The sequence below is a fragment of the Exserohilum turcica genome, assembly GCF_000359705.1.
Source record: "Exserohilum turcica Et28A unplaced genomic scaffold SETTUscaffold_14, whole genome shotgun sequence".
NCBI lineage: Eukaryota > Fungi > Ascomycota > Dothideomycetes > Pleosporales > Pleosporaceae > Exserohilum > Exserohilum turcicum.
In genome coordinates, this window is record NW_007359959.1 from 540,782 (window position 1) to 559,469 (window position 18,688).

Genomic DNA, 18,688 nt, shown 5'->3' on the forward strand with positions numbered 1-18,688 from the left:
GAGAGGAGAGCGATCAGGTGTTAGCCGCCAGGCTTTGGCGCGCTGTAGTAGGTGCAGAGAGACTGGCCATAACTCGCGTACGTGCAAGAAAGATACTCTAGGTACTGCTTAATCTATTATGTTAATATGTAGTAAAACAACTATATTGTGGTGGAACTACAGGCTTATAGAGGTGCGCAGGTTTGGTGGGGTGCGGCGCTCGCTTGCCTGCGGCGCTCGCTTGCCACATACGTTACTTAGTAAGACTTTTTTTTACTTGTATCTTGTGAGTTTCTACAAGTTCAACGCCAAGATGGTTGCTTTCATAATGCAGGAGAGTACACAGTAGAAGATGACAGTGAAAGAGCACTACCTGGCACTTTATTCGAAGTCAATATATGCGTCGAGTTTATTGCAATACGAACTAAAATCATTGAGAGAATCCATTTTTATTAACTATACTACGTGCATGGTACATGTACATGTAGAAACAGCCAGATTTCGACTGCTCATATTACAGCCTGACATGTAGAGCGTATCAAGTTTTTCATCTCCTCGACAGTGATGCTAATCCTCGGCTCAACATGTGCAAAGTCAAGATACAAAGTCGTATGCATAAGCCAGCTCCCTGTTACTATCACTTGACCTCCTGTTGTAACTAGCGTCCCAAACCTTTGCGTGCACAAGGGCCGATACCGCCTCAGAGGAGGCATCAGCAACGCAGACGCGTATCGTCTTACTAGACTGAGATTCCGTGGAAGTCAACAACAAAGTCAACCTCAAGACCATCTCCCTCCTTGCTCAGTATGAAGTCTTTGATTTCCGTATTGAGGAATTGCTCACGGTCTGGTTCAAGGAAAAGATTCCAACCAAGCCTATTCGAATCAACTAGGACGCGAACATGCTTGAGGTTAGGAAACGTCTGGCGGAAACGCTTACGTCGGTCCGAACGGTAGAGCCGGAAGTAGTCACACGGCACAACGATGGACGCAACTAGACGGCGTTGGCCGAGGGCGCGGTTACGGATGAAGTGGTCGAGGGTGCTCCGGTGAGAAAAGTTGAAAGTGTTGAGTGAATACACCATGGCAAAGGCTTCGACGTAGGTCTGGCGACAGACAATAGGCAGGGCGAATCCGGGCTGCACAATGGAACCTTCGGTGGTTGGGTCTCCAGCATATACGCTGTGAGCCAACTGGATAGCCCTGCGTCCTATCCCATATATATTTGCGAATTGGTAGTAGATCATGATGCGGTGGTAGCCCAGAGTGAACTGCCAGATCTTGTTGCGGATCTCGGCTGGGAGACGGAGAAGGGGTGACTCTGTTGCGTTGCGGCGGGCACTGGTATGTGTCAATTCGCTGCTGTCCCCCTCATAAATGCAATGATTTGTTGCAATTTCACTTACATGTGCATCGACTCGGAGCGCGTAGAGATCTCAGCTTTGAGCAGCCCGTTTCTGTATTTGAGACTAGACTTCTTGGTGCGCGACTTGACGACCTTGGTGCGCTGGTCGGGGACTGCATCGTGGCTGGCTGACGGAGAGCCAGGGTCAGGCTGCCGAGGACTCATTCTCAGGATGTGATGGATTTGGTCGTTGCAGAAAGGGTGTACTGGAAAGCTGCAGAAGTAGAACAGGGTTGAAGCGTGGTTTAAATAGACACGCTTCACTTTGCGAGAGAGGCGAGTGATGAAGTGCAAGCGACACCAGGCTCGAGACGTGCACGGGTGGTGAGAGAAGTGCAAGAAGAACAATGTGAAGGCATTGGCACTTGCCTTTACTTCTCCACCCGGGGAAGGCGCAGCGACTAGGCAGCCGCGTAGTGATGAGGAGGGAAGTCGCGTATCTCGACGTCGTCGATAGCCCAGCGCTTGGCTCGATCTGGAAATACATATCGGCAGAATAGGTACGATGCTCAAATTACCGAACCAATATGAATGCTTTAGCGAGCACCATGTACATCACCCGTACATGCTAACTTCCAACGTACATCGTTGTCCAAACAGCTGCATTATAGCCGCTCATGTCTTTCCATGCTTCAAGCTGCATCTCTTGACTTGACTTTCTATCCTTGCAAGCCACCCATGTCCTGCTCATGCCCTATCCCATGTCCTGCCCGTCTCCAATTATGAATTATGATTACACCACAAGAGTGCCCATACCCCCCACCCTCCACATGTACCTCATGGTCAGGACGTACTTGGATCGGTAAAACGGAGGCGACTCGACGGATTCTGGTGCAACGTTGGCTATGCGGTGGTGCCTCCACTGAGGAGTGGTGAAGTGCTTAGTGCTTGGCCGGATCGTCTTGAAGATTCGTCTCTGCCGTGTATGCTCGCTGCTCTTTGTATGTGCGTTCATGTGCTGCTAGGAAGCCGCGAGCTGACTTCACAATGTCGACGTACTTCGTACCTCTTCGGCTTTCGTCATTGTGCTCCAACAAGCTTGCTCAGCTGGCGGCGTATGGTACGAGTCGTAGGCTGGCCTGGTTTGTCCCATCTCCAAGCGTCAACCTCCCATGATGCCAGCCTGATGTGTCGTATCATCTCTTCGCAGTGGGCTACAGCCTTCGCAGTGGGATACAGTGGGCTACACTGCGCCCCATCTATCGTCCGGAATGGTGATTGAGGTAGTATCGTAGCTGTGCGTCATCCGGGATTGCCGCTATGCAATTCTCTCCAAAAGCATCCTCGGTGCTCGCATCGTCTTCGTTCCCAGGCGACGACTCTTTCTCCCACACACGTATGCGCATCACCTCTCTTCTCTCCATGCACAACCTATTCCGACAAGACACATGCCTATACCGTGTACCGCTCCTGTATCATCCTCTCGGCCTCGTCCCTCTTTGCAAGCACAAAGGCGATTTCCGACCCCACCGCCACTACGACAGTAGCCGCCACCCCGATCGGCGCCCCAATCGCTCCGAAGCCTAATATAGTAAAGCAGGTATAACCCGTGAAAATCGAAAGGTACATGACGCGAAAGAAAAGAAGAAATAAATCATCGCGTCCGTGCTTCATGGCATAAAATGTGCAAGTTGTAAAAAAAGTAAATAAGAAGCAGCACTAGAGTAGAATTGAAGAAGAAAAGAGGAGGGGAGAAGATTAGGGGACTGGCCCAATTCAGCACACAAAAGAAAAGGGCGGGAATTGTCCCAAGTTGAAGTTTGGTTTTGAAGGCTGCGCAACGAGAGAGAGAGAGAGAGAGAGAAAGAGAGAGGGCTTACTAGCCTACCAAAATGTTTCTGTTTTTAGATACGAGACGCTGCAGTTTGACGTTGATCTTAGCACCCCGGGCAACACACGGCCAGGGCAACAAAAAGGGAGGATTTGGCAACAAGAAGCAAAACCCCCCCCCCAAAAAAATTGTGGGGAAAACAAGGGCCCGCGACAACCGAAATAGTATTTGTTGTGACGATATAGTGATGGAATGAGTATCACGTCGCTCAGAAGGAACCGCAGTTTTGACTCGCGCAGCCCCCCCCAAAGTGGCATACATTTTTTTTGGTGGGCGTGCTTAGTCCCCCTTGCCCCACGGCACGTGAAGGGGCGTTCAGCTGGTCTGCAAAGACGCGTAATCTTGTGCGTGACTGGCTTGCGGCACTGCGCCTGCATTCGTAAAGAGAGACATACACTGCGTCTCTCGCAGGTCTGGACTCGATGGCTGCACCGCGTTTTCTGTGTTGTCCGTCATCCTCCAACCGTGTAGCCGGGTTGAAACAAAAGGCCACTGCACGGCGCTTGAGCCACGTCGGTGCTGGTCTGGCAAGCCCCAAACCATGTCAGACCGTGAATAGCTAAAACAATACGCTAATGTATATCAGATTCATCTGTCAAACAGGCAAAGTGTAGAGTATTGGGGTGAGAAGGCCCGATTGCATAACATACCAAACCTTGATGCTTCTCTGACATAAGCCACAGTGCCGTGGCTGACCTACGACCCAGGGCTAACCGGCCCTCATTAGTTGAGCAGCCTTCGAGTAAACGTAAAGCTACGAAAAGTTGCCATTTATAAGTTGCGTGGTGCTGAGCCTTCCATGAACGCGTAGTCTTGAGACAAACCATGAATCCTTCAGCGCAAACATGCAAGGATACATGGCTACCACCCCTCACCGCTCGCACCCAACTTGAAGAGGCCATTCTTCTTCTTATCAGCAGCCCACTTGTCACACCAGACCTTCATCCTTTCCCTGCTGCTGGCGTTGCCGACATTGACCGTAGGTATGATCTTGTCGATTCTCAGTGCGCAGCAGAACATGGTCAGCTCCCTGAAACTGCTGTGCTCACTGTACGGTACACCGAAGCAACTCGCCCGACTCCCGCTACCCGCTTGCGGCTTCAAGTCTTTCATGGAGAATGTGCTCTTCCAGTTGTCTGAGTGTAGGACCGTCTGTACTTGCGGCGATTCCGTAAAGCGACCTTTGGGCGGGCGATAGTTCCAGCCCGAGGGTCGAAAGCCGACAACGCGTGAAAAGGTGTCAGCATAGCCACGCAAGTAGTCGTCCAAAGTCTCTGCTCTTATCTCAAAGAGCGGTGTCATATGGACTTGAGCCGCACGAGGGTCGGTTGTGAGTAGTGCATCTAGTTCGGGGTCCTCGAGAGCTTTGCAAATACGCTGTTTGTTGGCAGGAGCGTATATCTTGCTTTTCAAGGCTTTTGCGATGCCGGTGCATATGCGCTCCTTTCCAATGCTGTATGTACCCACAACAACGAGAAGGCGGCCACGCTCAGGACTCTTTGGCTCCGATGCCTTCTCCGCGGTAGAGTCTTTTTGCACAAAGCTTACCATGCCCTGTCCGGCGCGCTCCCGCTTCATCCTCTCCCATCCATCTGACTCGTCGGCACGAGCCTTGCTGAGACTGACGCACATGTCCGCGCAAGCCTGAATGACCTGTTGTTGCGGTGGGAAAGCATACTTCGGGTTGAGGTAGGTCGTGTCGAGGTAGCACGCATCGAGCTTTTGTTGCTTACTCTTCCCACTTACCACGTCTAGCACGTCTGGCCGAAGAAGTGGATGCTCGATATGTGCCTGACAGGCGCGGAAGTCTCCACAATGTAGAACTCTTTGCAACCTTGGGTGACTGCCTTTGCCCACTTCTTTTTCAAAGAGAAAAAGGGAGCTGCCGGGACAATGGTTTGCTGGTATCATAGTCACAAAAACGCCGCTAGTTCCCGGCACTTCCGTCTTCACCTCAAAGTCCAGGTCGACCACCCACTTTGGATCAACCCGCAGTTGCTGCCGCACTAGGTTCCCTGTCACTTTGCTGCAATATATCGGGCCATGCTTCCACGACGCACTAAGTCCAACATAGTGATCGCTATGAAAATGGCTCAGAAAGTACGCGTTCTGGCCCTTGACGGCACCATAGCGAAAAGCGTCGACGGCGATGAAGAAGCCCGGCATGATCTTGTAGAATGGACAGGTGCGCTGATATGCAGGCTTGCCTCGGGCTTTGTTATTTTCAGCTGCCGCGGTTGCCCACGCCGCATCTTCGGCGTGACCAGCCATCAGCTTGGAAAACGCCGAGTTTGGCTGGGAGCTGGGATTCGCAAGCTGGAATGGGTTTGCTTGCCCGGGTTTGGCCGGTCTCTCTGGTCGCTTGAAAGCCCTCGCATTACCTGCAGCAGTTGGTTTGCTTTGCTGTTCCGTCTTGGTTGTAGGAAGTGGAAGTGGTTCGCCATCCAGGCACGCGTTGACATGGGCAGTCACATCTTGTTCTGACAAGCCGGGGAGGCTGCCGCCGCATATAGGGCATGAGAGTACATCCTGGGTACCATTTTCTCCTCGCTTGCTCTCCGTGACATTGCTTTCGGGGAATAGGAAAGGCGCCTCAAAGTCGTCGGGGTCGCCTTCAAAGCCTGCCTCTTCCATTTCCAGCTTCTGCTGTTCCTTCATCCAGCGCCTCTCATCATACTCCTCGCCTTCAAGCAACTCATCATCCTCGAGATCATCGTAATACTCGTAACCTCCTCCATCGTATTGGTTGGCGGGTTCTGACTTGCGTGGTGGTGCATGGGCAATGGAATGTTCAATGCTTTCCGGGGGTAATGGATCCTCGGTTTCTTTAGTAACGGGCGACTTTTCACACTGTCTTCCTGTGGCCATACCTGGAGTTATAGCAGGTATCTCCGCTTCGCTGTCTTCGGACTCTGAATCGTCCACAAACGGTCCTGATTTCTTACGCGGCTTGAGCGTTTGTTTGGGAGCGAGGGCTGCAAGAGCGTCCATGTTACTCTCGCAGTCTGTCGGTGGAGGGGGTGAGCAGGCTGGAGGCACAGCAACTTCCTCGCTGACTTTGCGCCGTTTGATGCTACCACTATTCTCATTGTATCGATCTTCGTTGTCTGAAACGATGCTCTTGCTCTTCTCGTCACTCCAGCCCACGTCTTCCTCCTCATCTTCGAGTAGGACTGTTGGATTCGACCCTCGTTCCTGTAGAAATATACGATTGTTGATCTCCTCAGCCTTCTTGAAGAACGTCATGATATTGCCATTCGGCGTCCCTGCTGGCTTCTGCTTCTTGCCATTGTTCGTTGAAGACTTCTTCGCAACGTCGGCCGGTATGAGTGTGGTCTGTATAGAATTCTTCTTTGTCGGAGGTGTTTTTGTGCTCTGCTTTGGCGCTGCCTTGTTCGTCGCAGTTTTGGTGGCCATGGCTTCGCTGCTTGAAGAGTGGGGTGGCGAAGGGGGCCGGCCGGTTGACGGGGCCAATCTAGCCGATTCGGGTAGTTTACGATTCTCTCGAGGGTTTCTAAACATGGATAGAGATTTTTGGCATAGCCGAGCGCGGTCGTGATGCTCTTGTGCGGTGGTCCTGCCTAGGTGGCTGAGTGGCGATGCATCGGTTGAAGTCGCGCCAAGACAAACGCGTGGGCACGTGGAAACGTGGGATTTCTAAGCCCAAAACGTTCACTACTTCCATTACCACTACACCTGTAGTCATGTTCAACATAGGTTTAACGAATTCTCAAAAGGGTGCGCCTTATTATTTCACTGATATATGTGCCAGTTCGTTCAAGCTCTGGAACAAGAATGAGTAGCAGTAGGAAGTAGCAGTTCGTGCGGCGCAACCAGTTGATAATTGCAATAGTACTTCGTATACACACACCAACGACCACCTCAAGCTGTAGCATGTACAGGTGTTGCTGCCACGTTCACTTCTATCGTCTTGGTCATCGAATCCCTCTCCTTCTTCAGCTTCTCTTGTATGGCCTGATAATTCCGGCTCATGGCTTCCCTGGTAAACTCTTCGCCAGTTACCATTGGGTACTTCTTTAGTGGACCTTGGATTTTAGCATCCTTGCATGGCTGGTTGAAGAAGGCGATGCTGTATCGCTCGCCATAGTAATCGTCTGGCTCGCATGGTGCCTTGACACGATGAAAGGTTGACTTGAAGCGGTCATCCGACCATGACATGAGCAAGTCGCCGACATTACACACTGCACAACGTAAGAGAACGCCTAAATTCTAGGCAAAGATAACATACCGATAGCGTTTTTCTCAACATCCGGTTCGACCTTTGTCCATGAGTCGCCATAGCCGAATGACGTCGACACCTCTCTTCCGGGGCATATCTCAAGGCCAGACTGCCCGGCTTTTTGGAACAACAACGTCAGAAAGTCCCAGTCGGCGTGGGCACCCGCCCTATGGTACACCTCGCCTGTTGGAGTTTGCAATTTAGGCGTTTCAAAATAGTGCAGGAGTCGACAAACAGTCTGAGACTCTGGCCGGCTAACGTCGTGAGCTTTGACAAAGTAATCATCTTCAAAGCCTAGGCCTCGCGCGAAACAAATCATGAGCTTTTCGCTAACTGCCTGTGCTTCGTGCATGAACTCGAGGGCTTGTGCCTGGAAGCCCGGCAAAGTCGTATCGTCCAGCCACCGCCCTTTTCCAGTTAGTATAGCCATGAATAAGCCTAGTGCCAGTAGCTTACCATTCATCCCTTCTCCAAACTGCATCTGATAAGACTCCTTACGATCAACTGCCCCGGTTGAGGGCCTTATCTGTGCATTCTTTTCCCACCCGGCGTTGTGCTGAGGAGAGAAGGGTACTCGTGACTTTACGTCATCAGACTGGTCGAAGAAGCGCGATGACTGATTGAATATGCCATCGATAGAATCACGACTAATTCCATGATCTACAACGCAAAAGAAACCATGTTTCTCTGCAGCATCGACGAGCTCCTGGGTGATTTCGTCGACCCGAGTGTCGAAGTCGCGCAGAGAGATGGTTGGTACAGGGCGATCGATATATTTGGTGGGTGCCATGATGAGGCTTACAAGAGTGGTGTTGCTGGATATTGATGAGTTGTGTTGTTCTTGTTTTGTGGGCTTCCCATACCTGCTCTTATGTTCGGTCATCTTCGAGGATGTACGCCGCCTCGGGCAAAGGTTTGGAATATGCTAACATGAGTGTCGTCAAGGCGGCCGCCGGGTTCGGCCGCCATTACTGGCATTACGGAAATCCAGGGCTGTACAGCAATATGCGTTAGAGTGTGAAATGCCTTGGGGTGTGCATACCGCAGGTGGGGCAGCCGAGACTAGATTGGGTGTAGATAAGGCGGCCTTGATGTCGTCCGTCCCTCGGCCGCACCCTGCTTGTTTCCCGCACTCTCAACATACGGACCCATTGCCGGCCAGAAACAATTCCATCTGTGCGTTTGGACACCTTTACGACACGTGCTGCTAGCGATCAGGCCTTTGAGGTCTTGCAATGTCCTTGACTATAGCAACAACTTCGCATCGATTGGTTCGACATCAATGGACGACAACAACGCCTCCAAAGGGCAGCGGCCCCGGTTAACATGTACCGAATGCTACAGGAGAAAGATCAAGTGCGATAAGAACGTGCCTTGCAGTACCTGTATTAAAAGGTCAGCAACTCCTCTCATGTCGCCGTATGTAGTCTTGTGGACTTGCCATTGAGTCAGCATACCAAACATGACCATGAAGCTTACCGTTCCATGGACTGAACGATAAAAATCAAACGAATCGGGGATTTCTTCATCTCATTTGATACTAAATAGTGGTTAGGGGTTATGCGAGCTTTTGTACAAGGGAGGACACTTCGGCTGTACCCTCGGTACCACCTCCTGTATACCAGGCTCAAAGGACCACAGCGCCATCTGAAGAGTTCATGCGAACAATTATGGACCGCGTGGATGAACTGGAGGCCAGGTTGGAGGAGCGGCATGACCAACCGTTGAGCGAAGAGCCCTTGTCACTCACTGAAGATGCTTCAGCAAGTCCTAGGCATGATGAGATGCCGAATTCTCCTCTTCACGACGCCACGGCCCCTTTGTCTACTGACACTTCTGATACAGCTACGGTCCTAGAGTTCTTGGCTTGGGGCCGTAAGAAGGATGTGGATTACGGCTCTTCACCAGAACACACCAGTGGGCCGAGACGGTTCAGCGTAGAACACGACACAGTTACTACATCCAACATAATTACCGAGAATAGCAGAGATGCGCAGCTCGACGTTCTGGAAGCCCTTCTTCCCAACAGGGACCTTCTTTCACGGCTTGTTGAATACCACAATAGCTCCGTGCTGTGGTATCATGGCTCCTACTCTTCAACCATATTCAACCAGGATTTACACCTTTTTCTGACCGAATACGAAAGCAATATTCGCAGTGAAGAGTTGAACTTACAGTGGCTGGGTCTTTTGTTTTCCATCATTACTGGAAGCATCACATGTGCCCCGTCGTCTGTACGCCAATCGTGGGGACTTTCTTTGGCCGAGAAAACAGTCTTGTCACAGCGTTGGTATGACGCAACTGTGACATGCCTCAACCTTGCTGGTTACGTCGAGAACCATCTATTTATTCGGTGCAAGCAATTGCCACTCTGACAATTGCAGCACATATACTGGGCAAATCAAACAGCCAGTCCGTTCTACTTGCCTCGGCCGGACGCATTGCGCAAAGCTTGGGTCTGCACCGCCTTGGCCCTGAGAATGCAAGTGCTGCCACTACCAAGCAGCAGCTTCGCCACCGGGAAGCGGGAAGAAGAGTGTTTAATCAGCTCTGCACTCAAGACTGGTTCCAAATCCCCTTTTCCGAGTCCTACTCGCTCAACCCTCGCTTCTTTCAGACCGCGAACCTTTTGAACTGCAACGATGAAGACATGACGCCGCAACCCTTATCCACACCGACCGAAGCGAGCTACTGCAACTATCGCTATGATATCGCTGCACTTATGCCACAGCTTCTGGACGCCATGTCGAGCTGCAATACGCTCTTCACAAAGTACGAGAAGGTACTGCAGTACGATGAGAAGATGCGAAAACTAGCTACAGCATGCATGCCTACGTTCCTATCTACCAACGCGCCGGTGGCCAACAACTGGCCAATATACGTAGGGTGGGCTAGAAGGTCGCTGACCATCTGCGCTTCGCACAAGATCATCATGATACATCGAAAATTTCTGGGCCTTTCATTCACAAACTCGGCGTTTTCTTTTACACGCCGCACGTGTATAGCAGCGTCGAAGACAATCTTGAAAGAGGCGCTATCTGTAAACGATGAGCAGGGCCCCATCCTGTGGATTGAACAGGCGTTTTCCATCGCAGCTGGCATCATTCTCAGTCTCGATGCGCTGCATCGCACTGCAGGCGAGAAGGAGATTGACGAACATGGGCGGCTTGTCGCAGATACAATCGACTACTTGAAGCGGTTCGAGGATAGCAAGATTGCCTCTAGAGGTATCCAATTGCTATCGGCACTGCAAAGAGAGCTCCAAGAGGGCGGAACAATCGGAAGCAGGAAGCGGCAGCGAGCAGCAGAGTCTAGTGATACGGCTCCTCAATCGAGGAAACGGGCCCGCATGTTGGACGTGGAGAGCTTCATCAATAACGTATCGCAAAATCTCCAAGTGACAGTGCCTACGAGTGCGCCAACAGTACAGGTGTCTGAGAGCGTGGGAGACGCTTCATGGGAGTCTTTTGTAAACATGCTGCCGCCACAGACGGTGCTGGGAGGCCACAGTCTATTCGACGATTTGCTTTCGTTTCGATTCTGAGTCTATGTATACTTCAACGACATGTGGTTTCTCGCGCCTACACCGCTCCTCTGCCGTATGCCTGCTACCGAAGCCCTGGCCCTCTGCATGATAGCATTCTCATCGATGCCCAGCAGTTTCCCGTTGCGGACCAGCACTTGGCCGTCCACCATGACCATGTCGACGTCTGCTCCTGAAGAATGAACCAACACTGTCACTGGGTCCATGCCGCCTGTGCCCTGCTCAGCCGCACTCCATGGAGCGCTCGACACGCCTTTTGGCTCCACGACCACAATATCCGCCTTCTTTCCCGTCTCCAAACTACCAATATCACGCTCCAGCCCCAGCGCTCTCGCCCCGTTGATAGTCGCAAACTCCAAAACATCGTATGCGCTCAGCGCACCCGCCGTCTGCCTCACTCCGCCATGGAGTATCGACGCTAGATGCATCTCGCGAAACATGTCGTACGTATTATTACACGGCGCGCCATCCGTTCCGAGAGCTACATTCACGCCGCTCGCGACCATATCCGGTATAGGCGCGACTCCCGAGCCCAGCTTGAGATTGCTCGTGGGGTTATGCGAGACAGTGCTCTTAGTTTCCCGCAGAATGTCAAAGTCGCCAGCTGCTGGATCCGGATGAACACAGTGCGCGAATACGCTCTTGGGGCCCGTCAGCGAGGCGTCGCGGCAGAACTCAAAGGGGCTACACTGGTAGTACTGGCGGTAGATGGGCAGATCTTTGGGTGCTTCGACACAGTGCATCGTCACGCCTATATCGTGTGCGCGCGCTGCTTCGCCAATCGCTGCGTGGGCGGCCACCGGCGAGCCTCGAGGCGTGCCAGCCGCAAACCATACATGCAGACGGTTGTTGCAAGTGCCGTGGTGCTTTTTATGGGCTGCCAGTGCTGCAGCGACAGACATGGAGTCTACATCGCGATCTCGCGCGTCTTTGATATTTAGATCTGGATTTGACTCTGCGGCCTTGATCAGTTTGCCCTGTGCTTGTTAGTCTCTTCCACACATACATATATATATACACTTGTTCCATGAGTGACGATATCAACGGCTTTCACAACAAACACATATATAGGTATTCTCAAACTTACCAAACACGCCCTAATCCCCGTCTCCCGTACCGCTCTCACCACATTCTCCAGCCCACTCCGATGCGTCAGCATGGCCTCGAGGAAACACGTTGTGCCGGTCCTCAGCATCTCGGCAACCGTCAGTACAGCCGCCACATAGCCATCGTCTTCCGCGTAATTCGCTTCCAGCGGCCAAATCGCGTCGCACAGCCAATTATGCAGCGGCAGGTCCTCGGCCAGCCCGCGCAGCAGCGACTGCGCGAGGTGAGCGTGCGTATTGACGAGCCCTGGAATGAGGATTTTGCCACTGCAGTCGATTATCGAGATGTCGGGTTCGAGGTGATGTTGTTGTAAGAGATCTGGAGTCTTTCCGAGAGAAGTGATATACCCGTTTTGGATGAGTACCGCGCCATCAAGCAGGATTTCGCGGGCAGCATTGACTGTGACGACGGTGCCGTGGATTAGTAGGCGACGGGCATGGTCTTTTCTTTCGGTTGCCATGGCGGTTGCAGCACTGGTGTTGTATGTACACACGCCGTAGCAGGTACAACGTCTAGCTGCACGTTTCTGTACGTTTCTGTACGTTTCCTGGGCGACGTATATATGTATGTCTGTATCTGAGATACGTAGTAAGTACGCAATATGTGAAAGAAACTCGAGAACCGCACTCACACCCAGAAACAAGTCCGCAATCTCCAATCTATCGTGACCTTTTTTATATAACCCACTTCCCTTTTTTTAACTCACTTAGCCCACCTACATACATACCCCACATGCAATGCAAACAAAAAAACCCACAACTCGCTACCTACCTACTTACATCCATCGACGCGCCCACCCGCCCACTCGCCTAAACCCCGACATGGGACGGCCGACGCTACGGGATTGCGATAACACACGTCTTATCTACATCTCCTTCTCACTGCCAGGCTAACTGTTGCAACACTTTCCATTTCCCCGCTTGTCAGATGAAACTTTTTTCTTTGTTCGGTTTGTCTGTGCAATTGAGAAATTCCATCCAATTGAAATTCTCCTCCACTTGATCGATTGATTACCCACCTGCCCGTCCACACGGGTCGGATACCTCCGCACGTCGTTATCTCAGTATGCCTTGCACGTCCCGCCGCGACCAAAATACGCTTATCATGGAATCTACATCTGCGGACCCGGTATGGGAGAGTCTGGAACGAGAAGCGCGGTAGATGTGGGAAAGGGCAGGGGGTGAGTGGCTATCTACATATCTGCATACAGAGCTAGATATGCCTGCATGTGGGAAACAATGTTTATAACAACCACCGCGTTGGCTGCTATATGAAAATCTTTTGTAAAGGTCGCCCGGGTCGCCAAGTCTATAGCCCAGCCAGCCCAGGTAGGGTAGGGAAGTAGGTCGATATGGCGACACTTCCATCTCACGAAGCCGTCATCGACACCGAGACCAAAGCCTACGGCGCAGAAGAAGAACGCACACCGTATTCAGCTACGACGACGAGCCAGGAAATTGGAAGTAGCAGCGAGACAGCAACAGCGAAATGGCGCGATACATGGGCAGAGGTCAAGTTTGCGTTTACAACGCGCGAAGGCTGGATTGGGGATTATGTATGTATATTCATTCCCCGTTCATTCACACATGGACAACGCAAGGTGAAAAACTCACTCGGATCCAGGACTACCTCTACCTGATAACACCCAACATCCCGCCCTTCAACCGGCGCTACAAAACACGGATTCCGCCCTTCTACGGGCTCAACGACCGGGTCCCCATCCTACTCACCCTCCTCCTAGGCCTGCAGCACGCCCTCACCATGATCGGATCCATTGTCTCGCCCCCGCTCGCCATCGCCTCGGGTGCATTCCACCTCGACGCAGACACAACCACGTATCTGGTCTCCACGGCGTTCATCACAACAGGGCTGGCGACAGCACTACAGGTCACGCGGCTCCACGTCTCCAAGACGCCGTTTTACATAGGGACAGGGCTGCTGAGCGTCGTGGGACCTACGTTCGACATTCTGCCTATAGTGTTTAGCTACGCGGGGCTGCGGTACAAGGCGGGGACGTGTCCGATGGGAGACGACGGGAGCACGCCGGGCGCATGTCCAGATGCGTGGGGCGCGTGTCTAGGCACCATGCTGTGCTGCGTGTGGATGCAGATAGGCATGGCGTTTGTGCCGCCGCGCGTGCTGAACCGCGTGTTTCCCAAGCTGATTACGGGCGCGCTGCTGACGCTCATCGGCGTCTATCTGGTGGGCAACGGGCTGCAGAACTGGGGCGGGTCCTCGAATTGCCATGGCGGCGAGGGGTTTTACGCCCTGTGTCCCAGTGTCGAGGCGCCGCGGCCCCTGGTCTGGGGACATGCGAAGCTCGTGGGCTTGGGCTTCAGCGTGTTTGCGACTATTGTGCTGGTCGAGGCCGTGGGCGCGCCACTCATGCGCTCCGCGTCGGTCGTCCTGGGGCTCGCCGTCGGCTGTGCCGTGTCGGGCGCCCTGGGATACTGGTCCACGGCGCAGCTGGAGCAGGCGCCGGGCGCAACGTTCCTGTGGGTACAGCGGTTCGAGCTCTCGGTCGACGGGGCGCTCGTGCTGCCTATGCTCATCATGTTCGCCTGTCAGGCGGTGTCGTGCATTCCAGATATCCTGGCCACGGCGGAGCTATCCGGCGTGGACATCGAGGGCACCGTCTTCAACAGTCGGGTCCAGGGCGGCATTCTGTGCGATGGCCTCGGCAGCTTCTTCAGCGCCCTAGCTACAGGCCCGCCCATGGTCAGCCAAGCCGGCAACAATGGGGTTATTGTGCTGACGGGCTGTGCATCTCGTCGCGCGGGCTGGGCTGCAAGCGGCTTCCTGGTGCTCATGGGCGTCGTGGCAAAGTTTGGCGCCGTGTTTGCCTCGATGCCGCCGTCGGTGCTAGGAGGCATGCAGGTCTTCCTGTACAGCACCATTGCGGTGGCGGGCATACGCGTTCTAGCCCTCATTGCGTGGACACGGCGCGACCGCTTCATTCTCGCCGTCGCGCTCGGCATTGGTTTCATGGATATTTGCCACCCCGACTGGTTTGCCCAGGTGCTCGACTACACCGGTCCCAACGTCAATCTGCTTGGCCTGGAGCAGGGTATCAATCTCGCCGTGGAGACGCCGTTTGTCATTGCCGCCATCGCAGGCGTGTTTCTGAATACAGTGCTGCCGAGAGAGGAAAAGCAACCACTGGCATCTACGCGCTACGGCCACCAGCGGGAATATCCTGGCATCCGTGTTACGTGAAGGACTAGTAAAGTTTTGAACAAATATGCACTTTGTATACTTGAGAAAGAGAGACGGCCTTTTTTGCTGCCTTTGCCTTTTCCGAACCTGCTAATAATACCCAGCATGACTCCCTCATATATATCTCAGAAGCAGCTTTTTGTCCTTTGGGAATAGACAGAGTAATAACATGACAGGCCAGTTTATTCTATTCTATTCTATTCTGAAAGGGGGTCATGTTATGTAATAATAAGTTGTCAAGGTCAACCATGTCCAAGTTAGCAACCAAAACCAAACCAACCCTTACTATACTATATGGGGCTGCAACAACAATGCAGCGGATCATTCGATCCTAAAGAGAAAAAAAAATTTAAAAATCCTCCGAAGCTTCATGCGGCTGCCTGTCACACCCTAGACCCATGTCCCCTAGTTTTTTTTTCTAAATACGTATAACACGTTTCATGGGAGACTAAGTGAGTAAGTGTTAGCGGCGGGCGGCGGGCGGTGGGCGGTGGGCCGGAGGTCCGTAGGTAGGGAAAATAAAGTAAAATAACCAAATAGATTAGATTGTATAGTAACTAAAATCCTACTACTTACTTGGAAATTGAAAGATGAAGAAAAAAAAACAGTGTTATACGCACTACTCCTCTCATTGTCAACGGAGTTGGTCCCGGAACCGCGTACCTCGGGATAAAAATAAAAGTAGGCCGGGGGAGGGTGGCGACATGACACGACACGACACGACACGACTTTTTTGGCGGCCGTGTCAGTGTGTTCATCTTTTTCCCTTTTTTTTGGGACTCTCTCCACTCTGGTGGATACTTACGTACATACATACATGTACTTACTAGTATTTACTTACTAGTAACGTAAACGGGGGGTTGATTACAATGTGCGTGTGTGTGTGTATGTGCATGTTACTCCATCTCCCAACCAAGTACACCCACACTATACATTCAAGTCTACGTACATCGGAACTATCCCAACCAATCACATATTTCTTTCCGTCCTTTCTTTCTTTATCTCGGGGCATTTGATTTTAGCTTCACACGCAAAGGAACCTAGGCGTGTATACATGAGCGGAGTTTTTGATTTTAACGCGCGGATACGGCGGATACATACCTTCCACGACACCAATGCCAATACCCCGAACGCACAATCCCCGAACGCACAATCCCCGAACGCACAATCCCGAACGCACAATCCCGAACGCATACCCCGACACCCCCATGTAGCGGCCGATATACGAGGACGGCGGCGGCGGCGCCATTGTCAAGTGGACTGGGACAGCTGTGAAGATCATCATCATCATCATCATTAGTATCTATCATTGTCGTCATCATTATCGGCGGTGTGCATAACCAAAAAAAAAGTCCATGTGACCGAACCGGAGTTTTTATGCGCTTTTTCTCTCTCTCACTCACACAGACACTGTGCATTTTTGCAGCAGCGGCCGAATGCGAGTAGTAGTAGTAGTAGTAGTAGTAGTAGTAGTAGCGAAAACCGGCCACTGGCGCAATGTCCGGGAAAAGCTCATCGGGGTGCTGCGCAAGGCATAGGAAGAGACCAAACAGAAAGGGCGGATCTTGTTAGGTAGTTACTGTAGTTACTGCACTCACTTACATAGATTTATTTTTATTTATTTTTTTACAAGTTCCATCCTTAGTGTTAGTGTTTAGCCCCCAACCAACTGACCTAGCCTAAGTAACTAAGTAACGTCCTTCCCACCCACCTGACTAATTCTAGCATCTCTCTCTCTCTCTCTAAGTATTGTTCCACGGGTTTCCTATGCACTCTTTCATCTTTCATCATTCTTCTTTCTTCATCTCTAACAGCAGTAATCATCACCATCATCATCATGCAAATATACTGCACTGCACAATCATAAGCTGGGAAGGGGGGCTCCACAACAACAGCACCTTTGCATGACTCACACAGCACACAAGGTCAAAGTCAAGTCTGACAGCCTATGCATGAACCCTGTCTCTAAACAAAAAAAAACAAGTTATAACTTGGTGCAAGCGAGTTGTGAGTTACATGCTAACTGTCATGGTGGTAGTAGTAGTAAATTACTCTCTCTCTCTCTCTCTCTCTCTTTCGGACTATGAGATATACCATACCTACATACCTACATATCTACAATCGCAGTAATTTCCACCTTCATTCTAATCCAAGTATACACCGACTACCTAACACCTATAGTATGCATATGCGTCCAGGGAGCCGATGAAACCAATTACGTTAGTTGGTTTGGGTTTAGGTCGATAGGTGGTAGTATACTACATATGTACTACTTATGTATGATAGGAGGGTGGAGGGCTGTGATAAGATACATAGTTACAGTTACAGTTACAGTTACAGTTAAAAAAAAGGTCCCCAAGTAACACTTAGACGGGCGGCGCAACAACTGCGAATATACTATACTCTGTAGTACTTTGGTAGACTGGACTGGACTGGACTGGGAGAATTCTGGGGAAGGGGCATGCGAAGCAAAGCAAAGCAAAGCGAAGCAAAGCAAAGCAAAGCAAAGGTAAGGTAAGGTAAGGTAAGGTAAGGTAAGGTAAGGTAAGGTAAGATGTATATTTTGGTAGTTATCTATTCCTGTATGTACGTAGATTTCGACGCCTCCCACTCACCCACCCAATCACTCACTCACTCACTCACTCTCACTCACTCACCCACTCACACTCACATAAGCCCAACATACATACATACATACTTACGGCCGTGACATGATGCAGTAGCGTACGCTAGCCACCCACACCACCACCCCCACCACCCCCTCAGACTAATCCTACACACACACACACACACACACACCAGCAGCCAGTATACTTGCACTTGTATATTATCCCCCCCCTTAAGCGCATCTCCACAGTACAAAAAGCCGCGTGCAAGTGCAAGTGCAAGTTTTTATCTAACCCCAAAAGGCCAAGTCCGCAAAAAAAAGTGACTTACTTACTTATTTAGCAAAGTGACTTGGCAAAGTAGTGTAGCAAGGGTGATGCTGGGGTGATGCTGGGGCTGGGGGGGGGGGGGGGGGGGTGTGATCCGTGCGTTTTGCAACGATTTCACATGCCAAATGGCTGTTGTTGGGGGGTTTGGCGTTACTTGTACTTTAGATTAGGCGCGTTACAACGGGGTTGAGCCTCGGGATCTTCCCAGCCCTGTGGGTGTGTGTGTGTGTGTGGGTGTGTCGCCGATATTGCGTTGGAAAACCCGCCAGACCCGGTTTTTTTTTTTCCTTTTCTTTTTTGTTGACAGACAGCTACCTGGCACTGGCACTGGCACCTTTTGGATTTATCTTGATTGCTAGTACGTATACAAATCACATATGGAAACTAGGCCCTCTTTTTTTTGGAGGGGGGTTTATCCTTTGCCACCTCGT

At 51.6% G+C, this 18,688-nt stretch overlaps 7 protein-coding genes across 7 annotated transcripts; 3 read left to right on the top strand and 4 right to left on the bottom strand.

Annotated features, from left to right (window-relative positions):
* Positions 1 to 441: 441 nt before the first annotated feature.
* SETTUDRAFT_148337 (uncharacterized protein) lies at positions 442 to 1,750 on the bottom strand. Its single transcript, XM_008025308.1, has 2 exons — positions 1,385 to 1,750; positions 442 to 1,319 (listed from the first exon to the last, which is right to left on the bottom strand). Exons 1-2 carry the CDS (start codon positions 1,546 to 1,548, stop codon positions 719 to 721), a joined length of 765 nt encoding a protein of 254 aa, XP_008023499.1. The 5' UTR covers positions 1,549 to 1,750; the 3' UTR covers positions 442 to 718.
* An 893-nt stretch (positions 1,751 to 2,643) lies between these two features.
* On the top strand, positions 2,644 to 2,910 carry SETTUDRAFT_160021 (uncharacterized protein; the record flags this gene model as incomplete). The annotated part of the gene is made up of 1 exon (XM_008025309.1): positions 2,644 to 2,910. The coding sequence occupies one exon, from the start codon at positions 2,644 to 2,646 to the stop codon at positions 2,908 to 2,910; it is 267 nt and encodes an 88-aa protein (XP_008023500.1).
* A 1,165-nt stretch (positions 2,911 to 4,075) lies between these two features.
* Positions 4,076 to 6,631, bottom strand: SETTUDRAFT_148339 (uncharacterized protein; the record flags this gene model as incomplete). Its single annotated transcript, XM_008025310.1, has 2 exons — positions 4,076 to 6,039; positions 6,085 to 6,631. 2 exons carry the CDS (start codon positions 6,629 to 6,631, stop codon positions 4,076 to 4,078), a joined length of 2,511 nt encoding a protein of 836 aa, XP_008023501.1.
* Positions 6,632 to 7,096: 465 nt separating this feature from the next.
* Positions 7,097 to 8,244, bottom strand: SETTUDRAFT_106403 (uncharacterized protein; the record flags this gene model as incomplete). The annotated part of the gene is made up of 3 exons (XM_008025311.1): positions 7,097 to 7,416; positions 7,464 to 7,862; positions 7,911 to 8,244. The coding sequence occupies 3 exons, from the start codon at positions 8,242 to 8,244 to the stop codon at positions 7,097 to 7,099; spliced, it is 1,053 nt and encodes a 350-aa protein (XP_008023502.1).
* An 880-nt stretch (positions 8,245 to 9,124) lies between these two features.
* On the top strand, positions 9,125 to 10,998 carry SETTUDRAFT_26897 (uncharacterized protein; the record flags this gene model as incomplete). The annotated part of the gene is made up of 2 exons (XM_008025097.1): positions 9,125 to 9,779; positions 9,839 to 10,998. The coding sequence occupies 2 exons, from the start codon at positions 9,125 to 9,127 to the stop codon at positions 10,996 to 10,998; spliced, it is 1,815 nt and encodes a 604-aa protein (XP_008023288.1).
* Positions 10,999 to 11,000: 2 nt separating this feature from the next.
* SETTUDRAFT_106210 (uncharacterized protein) lies at positions 11,001 to 12,565 on the bottom strand (the record flags this gene model as incomplete). The annotated part of the gene is made up of 2 exons (XM_008025312.1): positions 11,001 to 11,975; positions 12,128 to 12,565. 2 exons carry the CDS (start codon positions 12,563 to 12,565, stop codon positions 11,001 to 11,003), a joined length of 1,413 nt encoding a protein of 470 aa, XP_008023503.1.
* A 672-nt stretch (positions 12,566 to 13,237) lies between these two features.
* On the top strand, positions 13,238 to 15,384 carry SETTUDRAFT_168082 (uncharacterized protein). The gene is made up of 2 exons (XM_008025313.1): positions 13,238 to 13,660; positions 13,729 to 15,384. The coding sequence occupies exons 1-2, from the start codon at positions 13,457 to 13,459 to the stop codon at positions 15,319 to 15,321; spliced, it is 1,797 nt and encodes a 598-aa protein (XP_008023504.1). The 5' UTR covers positions 13,238 to 13,456; the 3' UTR covers positions 15,322 to 15,384.
* Positions 15,385 to 18,688: the final 3,304 nt, after the last annotated feature.

Coding starts and splice junctions, on each gene's coding strand:
- SETTUDRAFT_148337 (XM_008025308.1), bottom strand. CDS start 1,548: ATGAGTCCTCGGCAGCCTGACCCTGGCTCTCCGTCAGCCAGCCACGAT. Junction 1,320..1,384: donor CGCTCCGAGTCGATGCACAT/GTAAGTGAAATT, acceptor GACACATACCAG/TGCCCGCCGCAACGCAACAG.
- SETTUDRAFT_168082 (XM_008025313.1), top strand. CDS start 13,457: ATGGCGACACTTCCATCTCACGAAGCCGTCATCGACACCGAGACCAAA. Junction 13,661..13,728: donor AAGGCTGGATTGGGGATTAT/GTATGTATATTC, acceptor ACTCGGATCCAG/GACTACCTCTACCTGATAAC.